This window comes from Aquila chrysaetos, chromosome 2 (assembly GCF_900496995.4).
Source record: "Aquila chrysaetos chrysaetos chromosome 2, bAquChr1.4, whole genome shotgun sequence".
NCBI lineage: Eukaryota > Metazoa > Chordata > Aves > Accipitriformes > Accipitridae > Aquila > Aquila chrysaetos.
Window position 1 is genome coordinate 17399256 of NC_044005.1, and position 19607 is coordinate 17418862.

At 38.1% G+C, this 19607-nt stretch overlaps 1 protein-coding gene across 2 annotated transcripts in view; it reads left to right on the forward strand.

Moving 5' to 3' along the window:
- The window catches only part of CLMN (calmin), an 80487-nt gene extending 63795 nt beyond the window's left edge, over positions 1 to 16692 (forward strand). For both annotated transcript variants that reach the window (XM_030041957.2, XM_030041965.2), the window contains exons 7-13: positions 284 to 477; positions 1481 to 1563; positions 3013 to 4326; positions 5343 to 5524; positions 7069 to 7129; positions 8177 to 8238; positions 9829 to 16692. In XM_030041957.2, coding sequence (XP_029897817.1) covers positions 284 to 477; positions 1481 to 1563; positions 3013 to 4326; positions 5343 to 5524; positions 7069 to 7129; positions 8177 to 8238; positions 9829 to 9982 — 2050 coding nt within the window. In that variant the 3' untranslated portion in view covers positions 9983 to 16692. The remainder of the gene's footprint in view (positions 1 to 283; positions 478 to 1480; positions 1564 to 3012; positions 4327 to 5342; positions 5525 to 7068; positions 7130 to 8176; positions 8239 to 9828) is intronic.
- Positions 16693 to 19607: the final 2915 nt, after the last annotated feature.

The following is a 19607-nucleotide window of genomic DNA, read 5'->3' on the forward strand; positions in this document are numbered from 1 at the left end:
GTGAATGTTAAATGTGGTTGCTGAGTTCTTGAGGGCTTTGCTTTTACTAACTACTTCCTACAAGCAGGTTGATGTCAGCTGTTAGCCATACTGATCCAGTTTGTGAATCCTTGTGTTTTATGGACGTATTCTGTGTGTTCTGAAATCCAAAAAGATCTCAGATGTGACTAGTGCAACTCAGGAACCTTACTTTTAACTTTCAGGAGTCTTTGAAAATTATGATGCCTTTACTTTAGATTTTGTAACACCACCACCCATGTAAACTGTATGTAATTCTGTTCAGGTACGGTGTTGCAGTTCAAGACTTTGCCAGCAGTTGGAGGAGTGGTCTTGCTTTCTTAGCTATCATAAAAGCAATAGACTGTACTTTGGTAGACATGAAGCAAGCACTGGAGAAATCATCTCGAGAAAACCTGGAGGATGCTTTCAGCATAGCACAAAATAAGTTGGGTGTTCCTCGACTCCTAGAACCAGAAGGTAAAATGCCTACATCAATTTTGTTGGTTAATATTCAAACTGTAATGAATTCATGAATATTGCATTGTGATACCTACAAAAAACCTCCCAGTGATTATGCTGTTAATGTGATCAGTGTGTTGGGCTGATTGATAAGAATAATAAAAATGGATTGGTCACTGGCTTATAGTCGTGTGCTTCCAGTCATATTTGTAAGCTCCTTGGGGGCAGAGATCTTACCATAGTTTTAGCTATGTACACTGGTCCTGGTTAATGTTTAGATGCTATGTGACAACTGCATTACTAGTGAGCATTAATCGCCACCCTGTCGGGCTAAGAAGTGTCTCAATGCATTAGCACCATTTCGTAATGCCTACAGTCTGCAGAGACTAAATGTCACTCCATGATGAAGTGTGTGAGTCTGCCATACCAGGAAAATGGGTAGATATGTTTCAAATGTATTTGCATCTCCCAGTTTTTCCTTTACAATGCATCTGTGCACACATATATATTTATATATCTAAATATCAGCATATATGTTTGTATATAAATACATGTATATAAATGGAGCTGCTTCTTGCAGTGTTTTTTACTGAACTCTACTAGACAGGTGTTAGGCCTTGATATTATAATTGAAAGCACAGATTGGTTGTTTGTGCTTTCATGGGTCACCTGTTAGAAGACTGGGCCATCCTGCTAAAAATAAACCTCTGTGCTGTAACTCAACAAGATCACTGTCTAGTGACAACAACATAAATGACAGTATGAAGCTGGATGAAAAGAGACCCTGAGCAGGGTTTGGTATGTGTTTGGAAACAGGAAAAAATTAATGTGAGTAAGATGTTGAGAACTCTTTCAAGTACCATCAACAGTGAAAAGTATTCCTCTTATCTGTCAGAAGAAGAAAAGCATTTGTAGCTGTTATTTCTCTTATCATAAAGGCATAAATGTCTGACGATCTGTTCCTCTGCAAGAGTGTTTTAAATCCACGTGTGCTCAAGCCCCTTGTGTCTTGTCTCCACAGATATCATGGTGGAATCACCCGATGAACAGTCAATTGTGACGTACGTGGCACAATTTCTGGAACACTTCCCAGAGCTGGAAGGGGTATGTGTTTACTGCTACATCATGTCATTTTCTTAATTTGCTTTGGTGTACTTAATAAAGTCAGATATTGCTGTATTTATCTTCTAGGTTTCTTTCTAAGCTATTTAAAATAAACCACAAACTCAGATTTTATTTTTCACATTTTTGTTAAATCCAGTCAAATAGGCTTTCATTGGCGATTGCTAAAATGCTTTAGATAGATAGAATTATGCTTGTAAACATTTACATCCAATTATAACTTTCAGAGGTTAGAACTGGTTACATAGGGTACTACTACTTTGCTATATTAGTCTTAAATAAGGCTGAAATTTATCCCTTCATCTATGATGATTCATTGGACTTTGAATTATGTTTTGACTTCTGTCTTCTCAAGTTTGAGGGCCACAGTCAATCTGAATTTAGCAGGTATCAGACACAAGATACCAGAGGCTGAATCTTGTCAATGCAGCAGTCAAAAGCACTCATTGTAAGCATGAAATAAACTGCAGCTTAAAGGACCAGGACTTTAATGCAGGCTATCAAAAATAAAGAATTGAGGAGCAAGCAGGGACTGACGGTGTGAGGGATTGACAAAGGTCTTCTGGAGAAACAGAGGATAAACTTAGAGAGGAATAAATGATAGGAGACAGAAAACTCGAGGAAAAAGGGGAAGTCCCAGGAACTGGAGAAGAGAGCTGCATGAGTTGAAAAACTGTTCTGGAGGCTTCTTGTACTTCCAGACAAACCTAGTTCAACACAGTCTTTTTGGTTTGAAGGGGTCCCCAAGGAGTATCTGGGTCCCTCGAGTATCTGGGTAAGTTTTTGCGCTAGCGTACATGCACATAAATGATGGTTCCTACCCCTCTCATTTCTTGACTGAAGGTTCCAGTTGGTATGTATTTTGTATCTTATAAAATTGGTGGGTGTTACTAAAGTCACTGGAATTAAAATTATTATAATAATCTAATTATTATTAATAGATTAGAAGAGCAATAAGATTTGTTGGCATTTAGACTTGTGTGTATTTTAATGGACAAATAAAAAAGCCTACTTTTTTTTGTTAAAATACAGTCTGTTGGAATGGAATAATCTAGTATAGTAATATATTTCACAGTGGATTTAGTGGACTTGTTAGATTTATTTTATTCCCAGGGCTTGGGATTGTGTCAAAAAGCCAAGTCAGTTGTCTCCGCAGGTGGAGCAGGGAGAGATGAATACATAACAACTGAGGAGTAGGCTTGTCTGCATTCTAATCTTCCTGTACAAGTGGCTTCTTGACGTTGAGCTTTGTTCAAGTCACTTGACTTGCCAAATTGGTTTCCCTACTTTCAAAATAAGTGAGTCATTAATTGGCCATTCACAAGGTAGTGGGATGATGGGCTGGGTAGTTATTCTTTCTGGAGTGTTTGGGAAAAGTAAAATGGTATCTGAGGTATGATTTGTCTTTTAATGGTGTATCATCACTTATAGGAAGACTTTACAGATCCTGACAAGGAGCTTCCTATTGAGTCCACGTATGTCCACATCAAAGACACACCTTCAGAAAAGGAAGGCAAAATCTTGATTTTAAGTGAAAGTGAAGAAAACATGTATACCGTTAATCACGAAAGGAGTCATCCAGCTCCTCCAAAGGTTCATATTCATGACACCCCTGAGAGAATTCCGTCAGAAACCATTCCTGAAAAATGTAATGGGAAATTGAGTCAAGTGTCAGGTGATTCACAGGAAACATCTGAAGAGGAGCCTCAGAGGCCTACCTCACTGAAAATTACAGGATCTGTCAGTTTTGAATCCAATTCCTCTTGGGAGGTTCTCAGTGATAAATTCATGCCAGGTGAAGGGGGCATATCTGATGATCCACTGAAACAGAATGATGACCTTTCTCCAGCTGTTCTGACAGATCAGAAAAATTCTGTTGACTCTTTTGAAGACTACTCTGAAGAATTAACTAAAGAAATCTCTACTGAATATGACAACGAAACTAAGAGCCTTTCAGCCAACACTTCTTCTTTGAGTCCATTATCCTGGACTTCAGGTATACTTACAGATGAATCTATAAATAAAGTAGAAGAGAGCAAACCCCAGAATTCAATTCTTTTACCAGAAGGTACCTCAAAACAAGAAGATACGCATAAGTATGTTCTTCATCTAAATGAGGAAATACTGAAGCTTCCACAAAATGAACATACAAAGCAATCACCTGTCTTTGAGACAATAGAAACTAACCATTCGTCACTGAGTGGTTCTAATCTCAAAAGCCAAGAACTATCTACAGAGCCTGAAGCATCTGATGACTCTCTCTCAGATGTACCCAAAAATCCAGAGGACCTGGACAGCTGTGACGAAGTTGAGTCTTCAGCTGAAGTGCTACCCAGTTCTTCGAAAGTGTCTGTAATACCCCACGATCTCTTTTATTATCCACATTATAATGTTCCCATATCAGCAGTTTTGAATGCTTACCTTGAGCCTTGTATTGAAGGTTATGGTACTGGAAATGACAAATCTTCTTCTGAAACAGTAACAGATGTTTTACATGAGAAGAGCTTACCAGAACAGAACTACAAGGAAGATGTTCCAGACCCAGACTTAGGGAATAAGCTAGGTGTCCCTCCATCAGAAATGGATACTGAGAATGGCAAGGAGGACACAACAGATACTAACAGTCACATGAATTCTTTCGATGAAAAAGAAGTGCCATTACTAGTAGGAGAAGAGTTAGAAATTGAAAAAGATGGCAAAAAGGCCGCCAACCATGAAGATTCCACCATTCTGCAACACCCTGAGGTATTTTATTTATTACCAGCATTTCTATGTGTATATATGGAGGATTAGCATCTGACCTCAGTGGTTTTCATTTGCTTTCGTTTTGCAGTGCTTTGGAGAAGTATGTAAAATGTACTTGGTTTCCTGTCCAGTAATGCTGTTTGCCACAGCCCTCTACTGGAATGAATAGAATTGCAGATCCCTAAGAAGATCTGACATTAAAAGAGAGTATAAGCCCTAATACTAATAGTACTGCAAAAATGTGAATTTTAATTATGTTTTAAAGTAGTTTGAGGCTCCTGTATAATCCCTGGGCATAAAAGATTATCACAGATGGTATTTTTAATAATTTGTAATGAGATGAACAGAAAGTAGTATTGTTGATTTAGAAAGGGTACAGGCAAAGGTAATTTTTGTCTGAATCCAAATAAGTTTGCCTACAAAAACTTAAACCAATTTGAGTAGGATAAATTACGTGGGTAAAATGAAGGATTATCTACACTGGAGGAGGAGAAATAGGGATTTTTGGTAATTATTCTGTGTATTGGATTTAGGCAATTTGCTACTCATCTCTTCTTGCAGACACTGATTTTGAATTGTCTTACACGTTTTCCAGAGCAGTGATTTTAGACAGTGCTTTTCAGGAATAAGTGTCCATTTAATGTTACTCCACATGTTGCTTACACAAGTTGCTTGACTAGAGTCATGAAGTCAATTTGCTGTTAGCTTCAACGACTAATTGAGGATAGATTAAAAAAAATCTTAGTGGATTACTTCAAAGACCCATGTCCTGTCATCTCTTCTTACATAAAAAGAACTGACAACTAATTGTATGTATGTTGAACTGATGATACTTTATAGCTTAATGTATCCAAAATTATTTTCAAGAAATGAATTGCTTTTTATTCTCTTTAGTGAGACTTTCAATCTTGTACTACATGCAATTTAGCATCTGAGTAGGCTACACCACTAAGATATTTTGAAGGGTAGGGAAGAAATCTTGTTGTCTAATGCAAAATATTTCTTAATTTCAACAGGCCATAGTAGAATATCTAGAGGATTTATCAGTAGCCATAAAGAGACCAGAAAAAAGTAGTAATAGGGAGGAAGAAGGGAAAAATATGATCAAAGCAGAAGACTTGCAAATCTCAGAAGTTGCTACTACTGCTCTGTCACAAGATAAACTGGAAGAAATTGCTGATTGTCAGGAATTTACCAGGTATTTCACATTAACTTTGTCTTAAATATACCTAACTGCTATGAATGCCTGGTCTTTTGAAGTGTGCCCTGTCCACTGGATGTTTCTTGTAGACTTCTTTTAGGAGCAGTGTATTGGGACTCATTGGTTTCTTCCTGTGTTTATCTTAAACATGTTGAGTGATTCAGTGCCAGTAGGACTTGATTTGACTTTGCTACGCGAACTTTGCTATGCAAAACCCAACAGGAACCCCAGTGCATTTTGAACATGGCAGTGTTATAACTGTTTTTCCAACAGAAGGAGCGTTTTGTAACATAGATTAAATAATTCATGTGCATTGTGACACCATGTGGAAGTGTGACATTGCTTCATTCCAACAGATATTTGTTGGCCTTTCTCTCTGTCTCTGAACAAGCGAACGAGGTTGTGGTAGGTTGACCTTGGCTGGCCACCAGGTGCCCACCAAGCCATTCTCTAACTCCCCATCCTCAGCAGGATGGGGGGAGAAAATAAGATGAAGAACTAATGGGTCGAGGTAAAGGTAGTTTAATGAAAAAAAGCAAAGGCCATGTGTGGAAGCAAAGCAAAAGAGGACCAAAAAAAAAAAAATTATTCTCTACTTCCCATTAGCAGCCAATGTCCAGCCACTTCCTGGGAAGTAGGGTCTCAGTAGGCGTAGTGGTTGCTTCAGAAGACAAATGCCTTAATAATGAGTGTGTATGTGTCCCTTTGCCAGCTGCTTCTTTTCTCTTAGGTTTTATTGCTGAGCACAACATCATATGGTATGGAATATCCCTTTGGTCAGTTTGGGTCAGCTGTCCCGGCTATGTCCCCTCTCAACCTCTTGCCCAGCCCCAGCCTACTGGCCTTTGCAGGAGGGTCGGAGAGACAGCCTTGGGGCTGTGCGAGCACTGCTTAGCAATAGCTGAAACATTGGTGTGTTATCAGCACTGTTTTAGCTACAAATAGAAAGCATAGCACTATAGGGGCTGCTGTAGGGAAAGTTAACTGCACCCGAGCCAGACCCAGTACAGAGACACTCAGCTAATTTTACTCCATTCACTTCTGTTCCCTCTTATGTTCTAATTTAGTTCTTAGGTAATGTTTTTGAGTGGGACATGAACTGTAATTTGTTGATGCTTATCACTATAGCAGTCTAATGAACTTGAAAGAGTTTGCTTAGAAAAACCCATTGTCTCCTTCAAGCTTTCTGCTCCCTGCAAGGTCTGTCAATTTTTTATTTATATAGATAGCCATAAAACCTGGGGTATACTCTCACTTAAATGTGAATGATGTCAAAGGTGCAAAAACCCTATCAGATACCATTTTTCAGAAAAGATTCCAATTTGAGCATATGGATTTTTTATCATGGGTCAGATTTTCGCAAAGCTATTTTTTATAAAGTTACTGATAAATTCAAGTCCATATTCTAATACATGCAACAATGCATATTTGTGGTTTTGCATAGCTTAAAACTAGCATGTGCAATTGCAGTGGCTCTCTTTGAAGTCAAAACAAAACTTAGCTTTATGAATTTAAAAACTTTGCTTTTACATACATTTCAGAACCAGTGACAGTGATTCCAACATTTATCTCCGAAAAAGATCTCCTAATACTTCTGAGGAGGTAAGTATGTGGAAATTTACCTATCGCTGTTTTTCTATGTCTCTTAAACTCCAAAAGTTCACATACTGTAAAAGGGTCTATTCTATATATAAAGCTCGGTGACAGTACAAAAACCCTGTGACTTCTAATAATTTTAGTACCAAAACCAGGCATAGCTTAAAAGCTTTACTGAACTCTTCTAAATATATGGAACTGAACCTTATTGAACCTTGAACAAACCCACAAAGGAGCACCTAATACTACAATTAAATCTGTTATAACTTTGAGGCTTACTTCATCATAACTGTATAGCTGCAACATTTCGCTTCGTTGAAGCTGCCTTTATTTGATGCTCCAGTTTCTTTTAGTTTGTGCATTCTCTGTATGTATGTTGGTGTCCTGGTCACAGCCCTGCAAAAATGCTGGGTGTCTCCTGATGTGCACTTTTTATGAAAGATTGGGCTCTTTCCCTGTCCTTCATAGCAGCGGTGTATTATATTATCTCAATGGCAGCACCTAACCCTATAATGTGAAACTGCATCCTTCAAGGCAGATGTAATTCACACTGGTTTCTTGAGAGCACACTATACAACTGAGCTCTGGATTTTTATTTTTTAAGTCAGAAGGAAGGGACAGCATCAACAAGCTGGGCACACTGAGCAAGGATAGGAATATGGCTCTTTTCAGCACAAAATAAAATTCTGACTGTCTTGGAGCTTTAAAGAAATGCTGCCACCAATGTTGAATGAAACGGAGATTTCACACACATGCTTTAGTTTTGCAACACTGTCAGAGCCACTAGAAATATATATGAATGAGGGAAGCTTTATTCAACTGAATGAAAGTAGTTGAAAGCAAAAATATCTTATTTCACAATTTTTTCCCTTTTCTGTGTGTGTACCAGACTGCAGTTGTGGATGTGCTGGCAGGGAATAAATTTATAAGCACACTTTCATTTTATTTGAGCAAACATTAGACATACTCTGCATAAAATACACACACAATTACCATCTTTGTGAGATGCTGAATTTTATTCTTTTTACATAATCTATTCCTCGTTTGTTTAAGGAAACCTATGGTGTAAACGAGCAGAAGATGACGGATATGGATGAAAATCCATTAATCATCAGGTGAGTTGTTCTTATTCAGATAAAGCCTTTTGCAAAGAATCCATAACTCCTAGGTACTTCAAACAATGTTACAAAGGGAAATGAAAATTAACTATAATGGTAGAGACTGACTGGATGTCTTGTGTAACGGCTTGGAGTCCATATTTCCCATAGGTGTAAGATACAAAACTTCTTTATTGCTCAATCTCCCCCTTGACTAAAATGCTTTTTTCTTGTCTTGAGAGGAAAGATTCAGCTGTCTAAGCAAGACTGTGAGCACTTTCCCCACATGGTGGATATTTCAGACCAAGAAAAGAGTGGGAGGACTTCAAATATGAGGCCCTCTGGCAGTGATGACTCTTTCCAGGTTTGGAAGACTGTCAAGACAATGTTTAGTGTGGTCAGTGCTAGGGAAAGACGATACTTCAGTGGAGTTCTGGCCTCTGTTAGAGCACCCATGCGTTTTTATAATTTGTATGTGTGTTTAGTTTAGACGTAGGGTGATGGATCCTGAACACAGAGTATGTATCCCTTTGATATTAAGGTCTACATATCTATTAGAAACAAGGATTGCTTTAGGTTTTCCCTCTCAGTTGATACCGAATAGTACCTCCCAGAACTTCTAGTTAAAATGATGGTTGCATTTAAATGCACAAAACACACAAAATATTATTGGGATCCACTGTCCTGGACTCACTTATGCTTCTGTGAAAAAAATACATGAATACCTGTCACAGTTACGCCTGTTTGCAGACTGCTGATATTGAGCAAGTTTTGTGTAATACTCAGGTATATATCCAGTATAATATCTGAGCAAGTATGATGCCCCAAGCCAGAAAAAGGACTCATTAAAACAGGCCAAAAACCAGTTTTCTCCAAAAGTGGATTAAAAAAAGGTCTACCAGAAGGTGATTCATGTAGTATTATAAAATTATAAAATGAGTGTACCATCTCGTACCTTTTTAAATAAGACCTTTTCTTGTCTTTGTCAGAGCTCAGTGGTGCTGGCAAAGTCCATCAGGCTTTGCCCTTATGAACCTTATGAGCTGGAATTTTGGAAAGTTGGAATTTTGGAGTTGTTCTAGAAAACCCCAACTGCTAGTTGGTTTCTGGAAGTCTTGGGCTTTTTCTGTTTAATCTGTTTCTATTTAATTCTGTTTAATCTTCTGGTGTCTGACATGAGCAGCTCTGAAAGTTGATGATTTGGTGAAAGTATATCAAGTCAGATACAAGTCAAGTAAAATTGTGGAAGTGTCATATGTGTTGCCCAGAGTTATGTTTACTGTTCTGAATATAAAAGGGCATCTTTTTGACTGATGGAAATCACCTTACATCAAAGGACTGTACTGTAATGGCATGTATTTAAACTACCTGAGAATTTGTCCGGAGTTTTCGGAGGATTAATTGCTATGTACATTTGCTCCCCGGGGGAACACAGTGTTACAGCCCATTATGCACCTCCTAGTCTAACTTGCACTCCAACTGACTATATTGAAATGGTTCATTAAACTGCTGTCTTTTAGTCTGCCCTCTGATCTTTACAGTAAATATTAACAGTGAGGGTTTCTTCTTCTTTTTCCTGCCTCTTATCAAATTCTCTCCTGTTTTCAGGAAGAAAAAGGACTTGGAAGCAAGTGAGACTCCAGCACCAACTCATGAGATTACGATTGTTGAGCAGCCAGAGCTATTCTACTTCATCATTTTCTTCTGGGTGCTGGTCTACTGCCTTTTACTCCTTCCACAGCTTCTTAGCAACAAAGTTTGATCTCTGTGAGGTGTGGAAAAATTAAGGACGGTGGTTGGATTGCTTTGTGTATCTGCATATGAATATGTTCCTTCAGGTGAAGCACAAACAGAAATGTAGGACCTGGTATTTGTGTTTATTATCAGGTTGTCCTCAATTCCTCTACTGTTGTGCTATGACAGTGTCTAAGCACATTTTATATTACAATAACTGTGTGTATATATATAAAAAGGACCTGATTTAGTAGACGCGATTTTGTACATTTGTGCCTTGCTTTATAAGATGCTAAATAAAACCAGATAATTATCAGTAGAAATATGAACAATTCAGAGCTCTGGTCTTCAAAAATGATTCTTCTGGCTTCATTTACTTACGTAGGGCCTGACAGCTGTGGAAGAGGGGTGGTGGTGACTTGCCCATGAATCTGGTCCACCTGCAAGGGCAAAGCTAGAAATGCTTTTTCATGTTTTCCATGCAATTCGAGAGAGCTGGAGACAGAGCAGAGCTGCAGGTGGTAGAACACAGTGACCCCAGGAATTGATTACAATTCCAATGGCAATCCAGTGGAGCAACAAAATCAAGTTGAGGGTTTATTTGGGTAGGGGAGTTTGGTTTTTTAGGATTTAAATTAATTTTTATCCTGCACCTTTTGTTATGTTTAATTCACAGGAATAAATTGGGTGTGGAGAAGTGTGAAGAACATACATGCTAGCTCTTTCTTAGGAGGGATGATACAGGAAATCTTAGCCCAGGAACTTCTGTAGAGAATACCTGAAGAAATACACTTTTTGTACATTACTGATGGTGGCCATCTTTGAAAAGATGTTCAAGAGGCTTAATAATTTTATCAGGAATAGATACCATGGTTTTGGGTTTGTTTTTTTTTTTAAAAGTACCTCTCTGCTTCTGAGGCTGCTTCTGCTTCCTTTTCTCTGCTGCTTTTAATTACCAGATCATGTGAAGATTTCTCTTTTTTGAAGATACAAAAAATAATAGGTAACCTAATTTGCTGAGGCTACTGTTAAGACATAAGTGCATGGTAAAAGGACTAGAAATATCCTTCAAGTGCCCAAATCAACAGACAAAGAAATGACAGATGTAAAACTAAATACAGAGAAATGTTGAGAGCTGGTATTGACTTTCTAGTGCAACTGAAGAGACTCTTCTGACTTGTCCATAGACACAGTTGAGCCACTTCTGCATCTTGTAATTTTTGTCCACCTCAGTGATCACTTTAGGATATTTGATTTAGGATTTTTGCCAGAGAAGGCGTACCTGTGCATTACAGGACAAAAGAGAAGTCTTCAATTTAATAGCAGTAACTTTTCTCTGTGTGACTTTTAGTCACTGTTTTTCATCAGCATATTTTTAGTTTCATAGTATGCTTTATGTGATTATGTCGTGTTGTTGCTTCCACCTGAAAATTCATAAGGTTGACTGCAATGTGCTTCATAAAATCAGGGTTTCATAATTTACATTGAGTGAAAGTTACAACATATGGCTATAAGTTTTACGTATTTTGTTTTAGCATAAGGTGTATCTCTGCCCTGGGTTAGTTTTCAGCTGAACTAATAGTACCTGGGATCAGGACACATCAGAATATACAGCAATTTATTTGCAGGTATTTAAAACCAGTTTGTAGTCATGTTATCTGCTGGGGTAATCCTAACCGTCCATCACACTTCATTCTTTTTGGTAAGTATTTTGTTTCCCTGGGATTTTTCTTCCGAGCTGCAGTTAGAATTTAATAGCAGCAATGCACAGCAGGAGATCTTAAACACTGAAGATAAAACTCTGAACCTCTTTCAGTCAACAGAAAGCTGAAATCTTTCCTATTCTGTCCTGTCACCGTTGACTAGAGCTGGATTCACCCCATGAACCTAAAAATAAGATCCTTTGTGCTTGGTTAGGAACAGATCCAAACTGCCCAACTTAATTCAGTGTAAATCAACCTAAGTAAAAAAAATAGTCTTTCATCTTGCTGATGAAAATGTTCAACATGTTCAGTCATCTGATTTTGTGATGCATGAACCTGTTTGTGCTTGTTGGTGAAGACAAGGATACTTTCTTCCAAAAGAAAACCTGTATTAGAGTTTTTGAAGATGCTTCCTTGAAGTAGGCTAAAATATATCATTGGAGGGCTAGTGCTTTTTCTCTGAAAGCATAAAACTTAATACAAGAAGCTTTATATCCTTATCCTGAAAACCAGTGAATACCAGGCTGGGGTATGGCAGCTATTTAATAGCAGCAAGTAGCAATGTACATCAGTTTGGAATGAAAGTGTTAACAGCTCTTCATTATGTGCCACTCTTCATAGGCTCCTTTGGTTTATGACAACTTTTTCTGAGCCTTTCTGTCTTACTCTCTGGTTCTTCCATGTTTCTTAGTCTTCAGCAGAGATTATCTGGAGTTGGATTACAGTCTCTTCATAGAACTTTACAGCTATCAAAGTTCAATCAAGTAAAGTAAGCTCCCTTTTGTCTTCTCTCCTTCTTCCTAAGAAAATTAATCAGAATGAGGAGGTCTTTGGATATCTCATCTAAACAACTGACACCCATAAAGAATGGAAAAGTGAATAGGAATGCACTGATGCTGACAACTTCATTACATAGTATTTTCTTTCAAGAGGGAGAAAACCCAGGGGTTTCTTTCTTGCCTCCCACTGATGAACAGTGACTGAAACAGTGAAATGAGCAATTTAAATGTCAGACAGCAGCCAGCGCTTGTCTTGATCATCTCACCCAATGTTTAAACTGATGTACGCTTTCCAGCCTATCCCATTAGGAGATGGAGATTGTTTCTTCTATGCAAAATAGATGAAAAAAATACTAAATTAGTCCATGATACTTGGTAGTAAGTTGCTTTCCAGAGTCGGGTTGGTTTGGTTGTGGTTTTGCTATAACAGAAGCAGTCTACCTTACTCAGCCGTTCCATGGGTAAGAAGATCCAGGGTAAAAAGTTAAGAGTGATTATACTGGTATAGTCAACTTTGCATGAAAAGAGACTGAACTCTTCAGGAGTTTTGCCATTACTTGGAAGTGCAAAAAATGACATCTGCATAAGCAGCAGCTTCCCCCACTTAAATTGACTTGTAAGCCTGCATCTCTTCTTCCACAGTGCAAGATCCAATCCCTCAGTGCAAGTGCCCTATTCTGAAAACATTGCTTGTTGTTAGACTTTGTGTCCTATTCTGAGCTTAGTCTAAAAGCCTGATTGTGAAGCATTCACTGTGGCAAAGCCTGTTTCAATTTGCTGGCCAGAGGACTGGCTTGAGGTAGCAGAGGTTTTTAAGGCTGGTGGGCAATCTATCATCTATCCATTTTCCAACAGATATGTGCACTGTCTGAATCAGGAAGTTTTCCCTGAATTTTTGCCCGAGTTTTTGAAAAATGCTAAGCTTGAACTGACCACATTTGGTATTTTGATTTAGCAGCAGAATTCAGATACACAAGGGTACCAGTCTGTTAAGACCGTTTCTAAAACCCATTGTTGTTGAGCAGATGTGTGGGCAGCAGACTATGGTGAAGTGTAAGTGTCAGGAAGTGCTTGAGGATCACTGGGTAAAGGATGTTTGGTGTTCACAGAAGCACCATTAAAGACTGAGAGACAACTATAATAGGATGGTTCAATGTTGTTGTAGTCATGTAACTTAACTGCGAAGTGTTTCATTGTGATTTTATAGAAAGTGTAAGGAAAGATATGCTATTAAAGACAGGACCCCCCCTAAACATTTATGGGGCAGATGTCTTAGAGTTGAAGAAATTAGTTAAACAGTCACATAATCTGCAAACTGAATCGAATAAAGCCTTTGCCAAATTGTAGGAAATGATCAGCACACAGATAGGGCAAGCACAGATTACAGTAAAAAAACGACAATCACTTTTCAATGCCATGAATATTTTTGATGGATTGAGCTCTAAAATGTTTTTTATTGAGTTTCTAGATTGTAATGAATGTGTCTACAGAATTTTATGCAAAGCTTCAGAGTTCAGCTGTTTTAAAATGATTTTTTTATATAGCAGTGATTATTTTATCTATATATTTAATAGAACTGTAAACCCATTTTAAGAGTACCTGTAAAATTCTATGTATGTGAGATGATTATTTATTAATTATGACTCATGAGAATGAACATTAAGCTATGCATCGGTTGTGTCATCCATTTGAAAACTGGAAACTGCAAACAGGCAAAAAGTTTTTAATGAACAGTAGACTTGAAAAACATGGGAAATGATTGAATACAGTTGTGTGATTCTTAAAGCTGCATAGCAGTATGTCGTTTTGTGATGTTAAACTTTCAACTAAAGTTGCAAAATATACTGAGTGATTAAGCTACTTTCTTCCATTAAAACTTCTGAGGCTGAAATTTCTACATGTTGATACTTGGTGTCTAAACACACTTAAATCCTCTACATCTTCTGGAGACTGTCAGTTTACTCCAGCTCAGTAGGACTGTAACTTCTTTATCCAAGTAGTGCTCCATTGAGTTCATGGGGGTACCATGCAATACCCAGCGGGTTTTTTTAGGGTTTTCTGCACCAATCCCCACAGAATCAGACCTTTAGAAGATTAATTTGTCAGTGTATGCGGTATCGTATTCAGCCATCCAACAAGATAATAGTTATAATAGTGCATTATCACTTATGCTAGCTTTAAGTACTTGGAGTCCCTTCTTGCCAAGCGCAAACTTGAATGCATCCAGTGATGTGTTCAGTTCCTCTACTTCTGTGGAAGTCAATGTGTTGCATCTGTGTGCTAAGCACACACTACAGGATCTGGCCCTGAGGGGACTTAAATCAACATTAATCACATAGGCCAGGAAGTAGCTGAAGCCTATGCATTGCCCTTAGCGCTGGATCCCCTCAAATCCAATGTACACAAACAATGCCACCAACTTCAGTTAACCCCACTGTATGTGTACCTTTTGTTTGCCTAAATTCTGCAGGATCAATCCTCTCTCTTTTTAGAAAGTTAACATCCACTTCCATTTTTGATTAAGAGAACAGCGGAGGGGAATGAATGGTTGGAAGATGAGGGTGAGGTTACAGGCTGGAATGTGGCCATGAAAGTTCCCAGACTGCTACAGCAGAAAGCTCTTACCCTGACAATAGGTTGCCTGCTGTTCTCCATTGAGCTAATAGGTAGTGGATCTGAATGGAGGTAAAAAACCCCTAAGTTTTTGTCTTTCCACATCATACAGTTTTTTGTCAGGTAAGTAACATCAAATTCCTCCCCTCGGCATACCACTGCTAACACTAATTTACAGCTGCCCAACTTATGATTGTTCATGTTCCAGGTTTGTATCTAAACAGGACTTGCAGTATGGCTTATTCCCACCCACACCACCCTAAGATGGTGAAGCTATTCATGCAGAGAGATGGGAGGTATATGCACATTAAATAATACGGCAAAGTCATATTCTGAGTGGGATAGCTTGCTTAATCTGTCCATCACTTGGCACAACTCTAGAGCTCACAAAGCGTGAAAAATTAACCGTTTTATTCTCAAGTGCCACGTCTATTTCTGTGGAACATCAGAGTATTTCTTTCCTCCTCTAAATGAGATGTGGAAAAATTCCTTCCACCTCAGTGGCACTTTTGATGACTCCTTTCCAGGCAAATGCTACTGCTGATACTGGAAAACAAGGACTGTGTTAGTTTCTCACCATGAGGGGAATGTCAAAGTTTATGTCTCTGAAACATAAAATTGGCCCCCTGGTGATAAATATACTTCTTTCTTCATGAAAAGGTTAGAAGGGGCAATAAATATAATTAATTTTACCTCAGCGAGATATACTAAAACCTACCATTCCAAGAAAGGCTAGATCCTGGCCTTCACTGCTGTGTTCAGGTCAGGTAATACTTTATTCCCAAAGTAGTTTCATCACTTTCACTGGGCCTTCCTGGAATCACTTTGATTCATGGAATAGATTTGCTCTGTGTCCAAGGACCAATTCGTACACAGAGGTCCTGGTCCATGGCCATTATTAGACTGTAACAGAAAATCACCATTGTTTAGTTAGAAATGGCTGGTCTGATTTAAATCACATAACTTTCAAATTATATGCTGCTCATTTTTTGAGAGAAATAATGCAGTCATTTTTTAATGCCAAATAACTTACACAAGTCAAATAAGTTTATTTTTATTGTAATAAAAAAATTCAACTTCTTCTTTTGTCTTGAACAAAACATATTTTAGTAGGCATACCACTTTGTGCTATTGTATTCTGCTGTGTAAAGAGCTGAAGGAAGTGTTCTACCCTTCTTGTTAAAGTTCTCCAGTTTAAAATGTAATCTGTAAAGCGCTAGTTTGCTAAAGAGTTAATAAGGGACTTCTATCCTGAAGAAATAATTTGTAAGTAAGGAATGTAATATTTAAAATACATGTTTCTCTTTGGCAAGTGGTGAGGAATTATAGTTATTTAAATGACAACAAATGCTGGGAAGATTTGAGTGGTATCAAAAGATATTCTGAAGGAGATGCATTTTTGTGTACTTTCAAATACATTTCTTCTGAATGCTTTCAATCAGTGGTATGTATTGAATGTTTGCACTTGTTGCTCAAAGCTAATTTTTGTGAGAAAAATATATTCTTCTGTATAGTTGGTACAGTAGAAAAGAAAATGTTTTTAGAAACTGTTAAGCTGTAATAAGAATAGTATTTACTAGTGAATAGTTCCACTTTATTTTATAAAATCTCCAATTTTGAAATAAATGCACAGGCTTCCTGTATATAATCTGTTATCTGTGGGTTTGTCCTTGTCCTCCCAAGAAAATATCTTCAAACATCTGATTTCAGGAGAGATCACCATTTTGTTTTATTCTATTTATTTATTTGTTATTATTATATATATATTATATTGTATATATTATATATATTTTATTTATTTATTTATTCATTTTCATGCCCAGAAACAATATTCACTTTTTAGCAGAGCAGATCTCAGTAAATGCAGCAAATTCATAAAGTGCATTGTTTCCCCACCTACCCAAAAAGAGACTTTTAATTTTGGAGGAAGAATCTGAACTTTTATTCCAGTCAACAAAGAGAATGAATTTTAAATTTTTATAAAGGTGAAGATTTATTAATTTATTAATGCATATGAATTGGCATTATAAAGGCAAGCCATGGGAAAGCTTACAAAAACAGTTGTGCTGAATTACAGATGGTTCTCACAATTCAGTTTATTTGGCCTGTTTCTATGTAAATGTTTAGACTTGTGGATTAGTAAATTACCAGGTGCAGTACTGATTTGTATGTACTATGTTCCTCCCCCCTACACCTTAATTCCCTTTGTAGTATATGAGGAAAGGAAAATAAAGTATGACAGAGATGCAATACAATTCAGAACCAGCCCCATGATCTGTCTCCTGAAAAAGATACCTAAACTGGACGTTGTGGTTTAACCCCAGCCAGCAACTAAGCACCATGCAGCCGCTCACTCACTCCCTCCCCACCCATTGGGATGGGGGACAAAATTGGGAAAAGAAGTAAAACTCATGGGTTGAGATAAGAACAATTTAATAGAACAGAAAAGAAGAACCTAATAATGCTAATAGTAACACTAATAAAATGACAATAGTAATAATAAAAGGATTGGAATATGCAAGCGATGCACAATGCAATTGCTCACCACCCGCCGACCGACACCCAGTTAGTCCCCAAGCGGCAATCCTCCCCTCCCCCCAGTTTATATACTAGACATGACGTCACATGGTATGGAATACCCCTTTGGCCACTTTGGGTCAGGTGCCCTGGCTGTGTCCTGTGCCAACTTCTTGTGCCCCTCCAGCTGTCTCGCTAGCTGGGCTTGAGAAGCTGAAAAATCCTTGACTTTAGTCTAAATACTACTTAGCAACAACTGAAAACATCAGTGTTATCAACATTCTTTGCATTACTGAACTCAAAACATAGCACTGTACAAGCTACTAGGAAGACAATTAACTCTATCCTGGCTGAAACCAGGACACTGGATAAACACAGAGAAAGAAAATAGTCTATGGGGAATGGAGTAGGAGTGCTTCTTCTCCAATTAAATGTAAAGTTTGGTGGGTATCATGCTTTAGGAATTGTAAATGTTCCCCTCTTCCTTCTACAAAATCAAATCATCTCACATGCTTTCAATGTGTTTCTCACCACCCCTGGAGTAGCTGGTACCTGCCTACTGGACCACCGCCCCCCCCCCCCCCCCACCTAATCTTTGCAGGTAGTAAAAGAGTATTTGTAATGCTGTTGAGAATTTAGGATATTTGGGTCCGGTCCTGTTAGCAGTGCTGACTTACAGAATCATAGAATGGTTTGGGTTGGAAGGGACCTTTAAAGTTCCAGTCCAACCCACCCTGCAATGATCAGGGACATCTTCAACTGGATCAGGTTGTTCAGAGCCCCATCCAACCTGACCTTGACTGTTTTCAGGGATGGGGCATCTACTACCTGTTCATTACAGTAACTTTAAAATGTCTAAGTACAATTTGAGACCAGTAGCTTTTATTGGTGTTATGAATGATACTTAAGTGGAGAATAAAAAGTTTGTGATTTTTTTTTTTAATTCGGTTAATTTTTTGCAACTGACACTGTGATTTGGAATTTGCAAGCGGACTGCGGGGGAGGGGGCAAAGTGGGTCAGCTCAGAACGTGGGAGTAGAGTAAGATTTTACAAGAGTATGGGATCCAAACTTTAGTTCAAATTCAAACATGGTAAAAATAGGAATTGTTGGACTTGATTTCTTTTCACTGCTCTGGGATAAAAGTAATTCTGATAGAAACTGCAGAAATAATCTCCCTTATCCTTGCTGTGTAAACACTTTTTGTAGCTTAAAGAAGATGCAAATGCAGCATAGGAAACATACCCATCTGGATCATGGCAGCAATAAAGAAACACACAGGGTTCATTTCAGGTAAGGAACCATACACAGGTACGCATACTGAGTATGCACACTTTGGCTGTGTAGGAGCCCAGACCTCCTAAGGGTAACCTGTGGACATCATGCATATATTGTGGTTGGTAGTGTATCCTGAAAGCTTTGTTCTCTCCTCAGTGCTTGTTTTACCCAGTTGGTAGACAAAAGCCAGCAGGGGCAGGAGTACCTTCAAATTGCTGTGCAGATATAACAAAGCCTTAGACTTGAGCTGTGATTTCTATTAAGACACCAGTATACAGCAATAATCTTTTCTTGAGGTGCTATTTCTCTCAATGTTACAAGGATTATTTCCAGGAGAGCTAATTGCAGTAATTTATGAAATGCCTTCTAGTGACTAACTGCATTCCTTGGTTAGACGGTACCATTGGCAGTTCTCTGTCTTTGCCAAACTGTACACTTTACCTTGGAATATCATGTAACATATGATCAAAGCAAAATGTATAGCTCCATCTACTGTAAGTACTTTGAATTGATTATTTTTGCCTTTTTAATGACTGATCTGTACCCTGGGGAACTGATTTATCACTTTGCTGACATGTATTTTCTGCATGTTAGCAAGAATCAGCATAAATACAGCAGCTAAGTACATTTATACATTGCAAAGTGGTATTTCTCGGTTCTCAGGCAAATAGGAGCATAAAAAAGTGTGTATTTCAAGGACGTTAGGAACTTTTGTTAATTACTGAATCACAGCTCTTTCCTACTGTGTCATTGCAGCTGCTTGT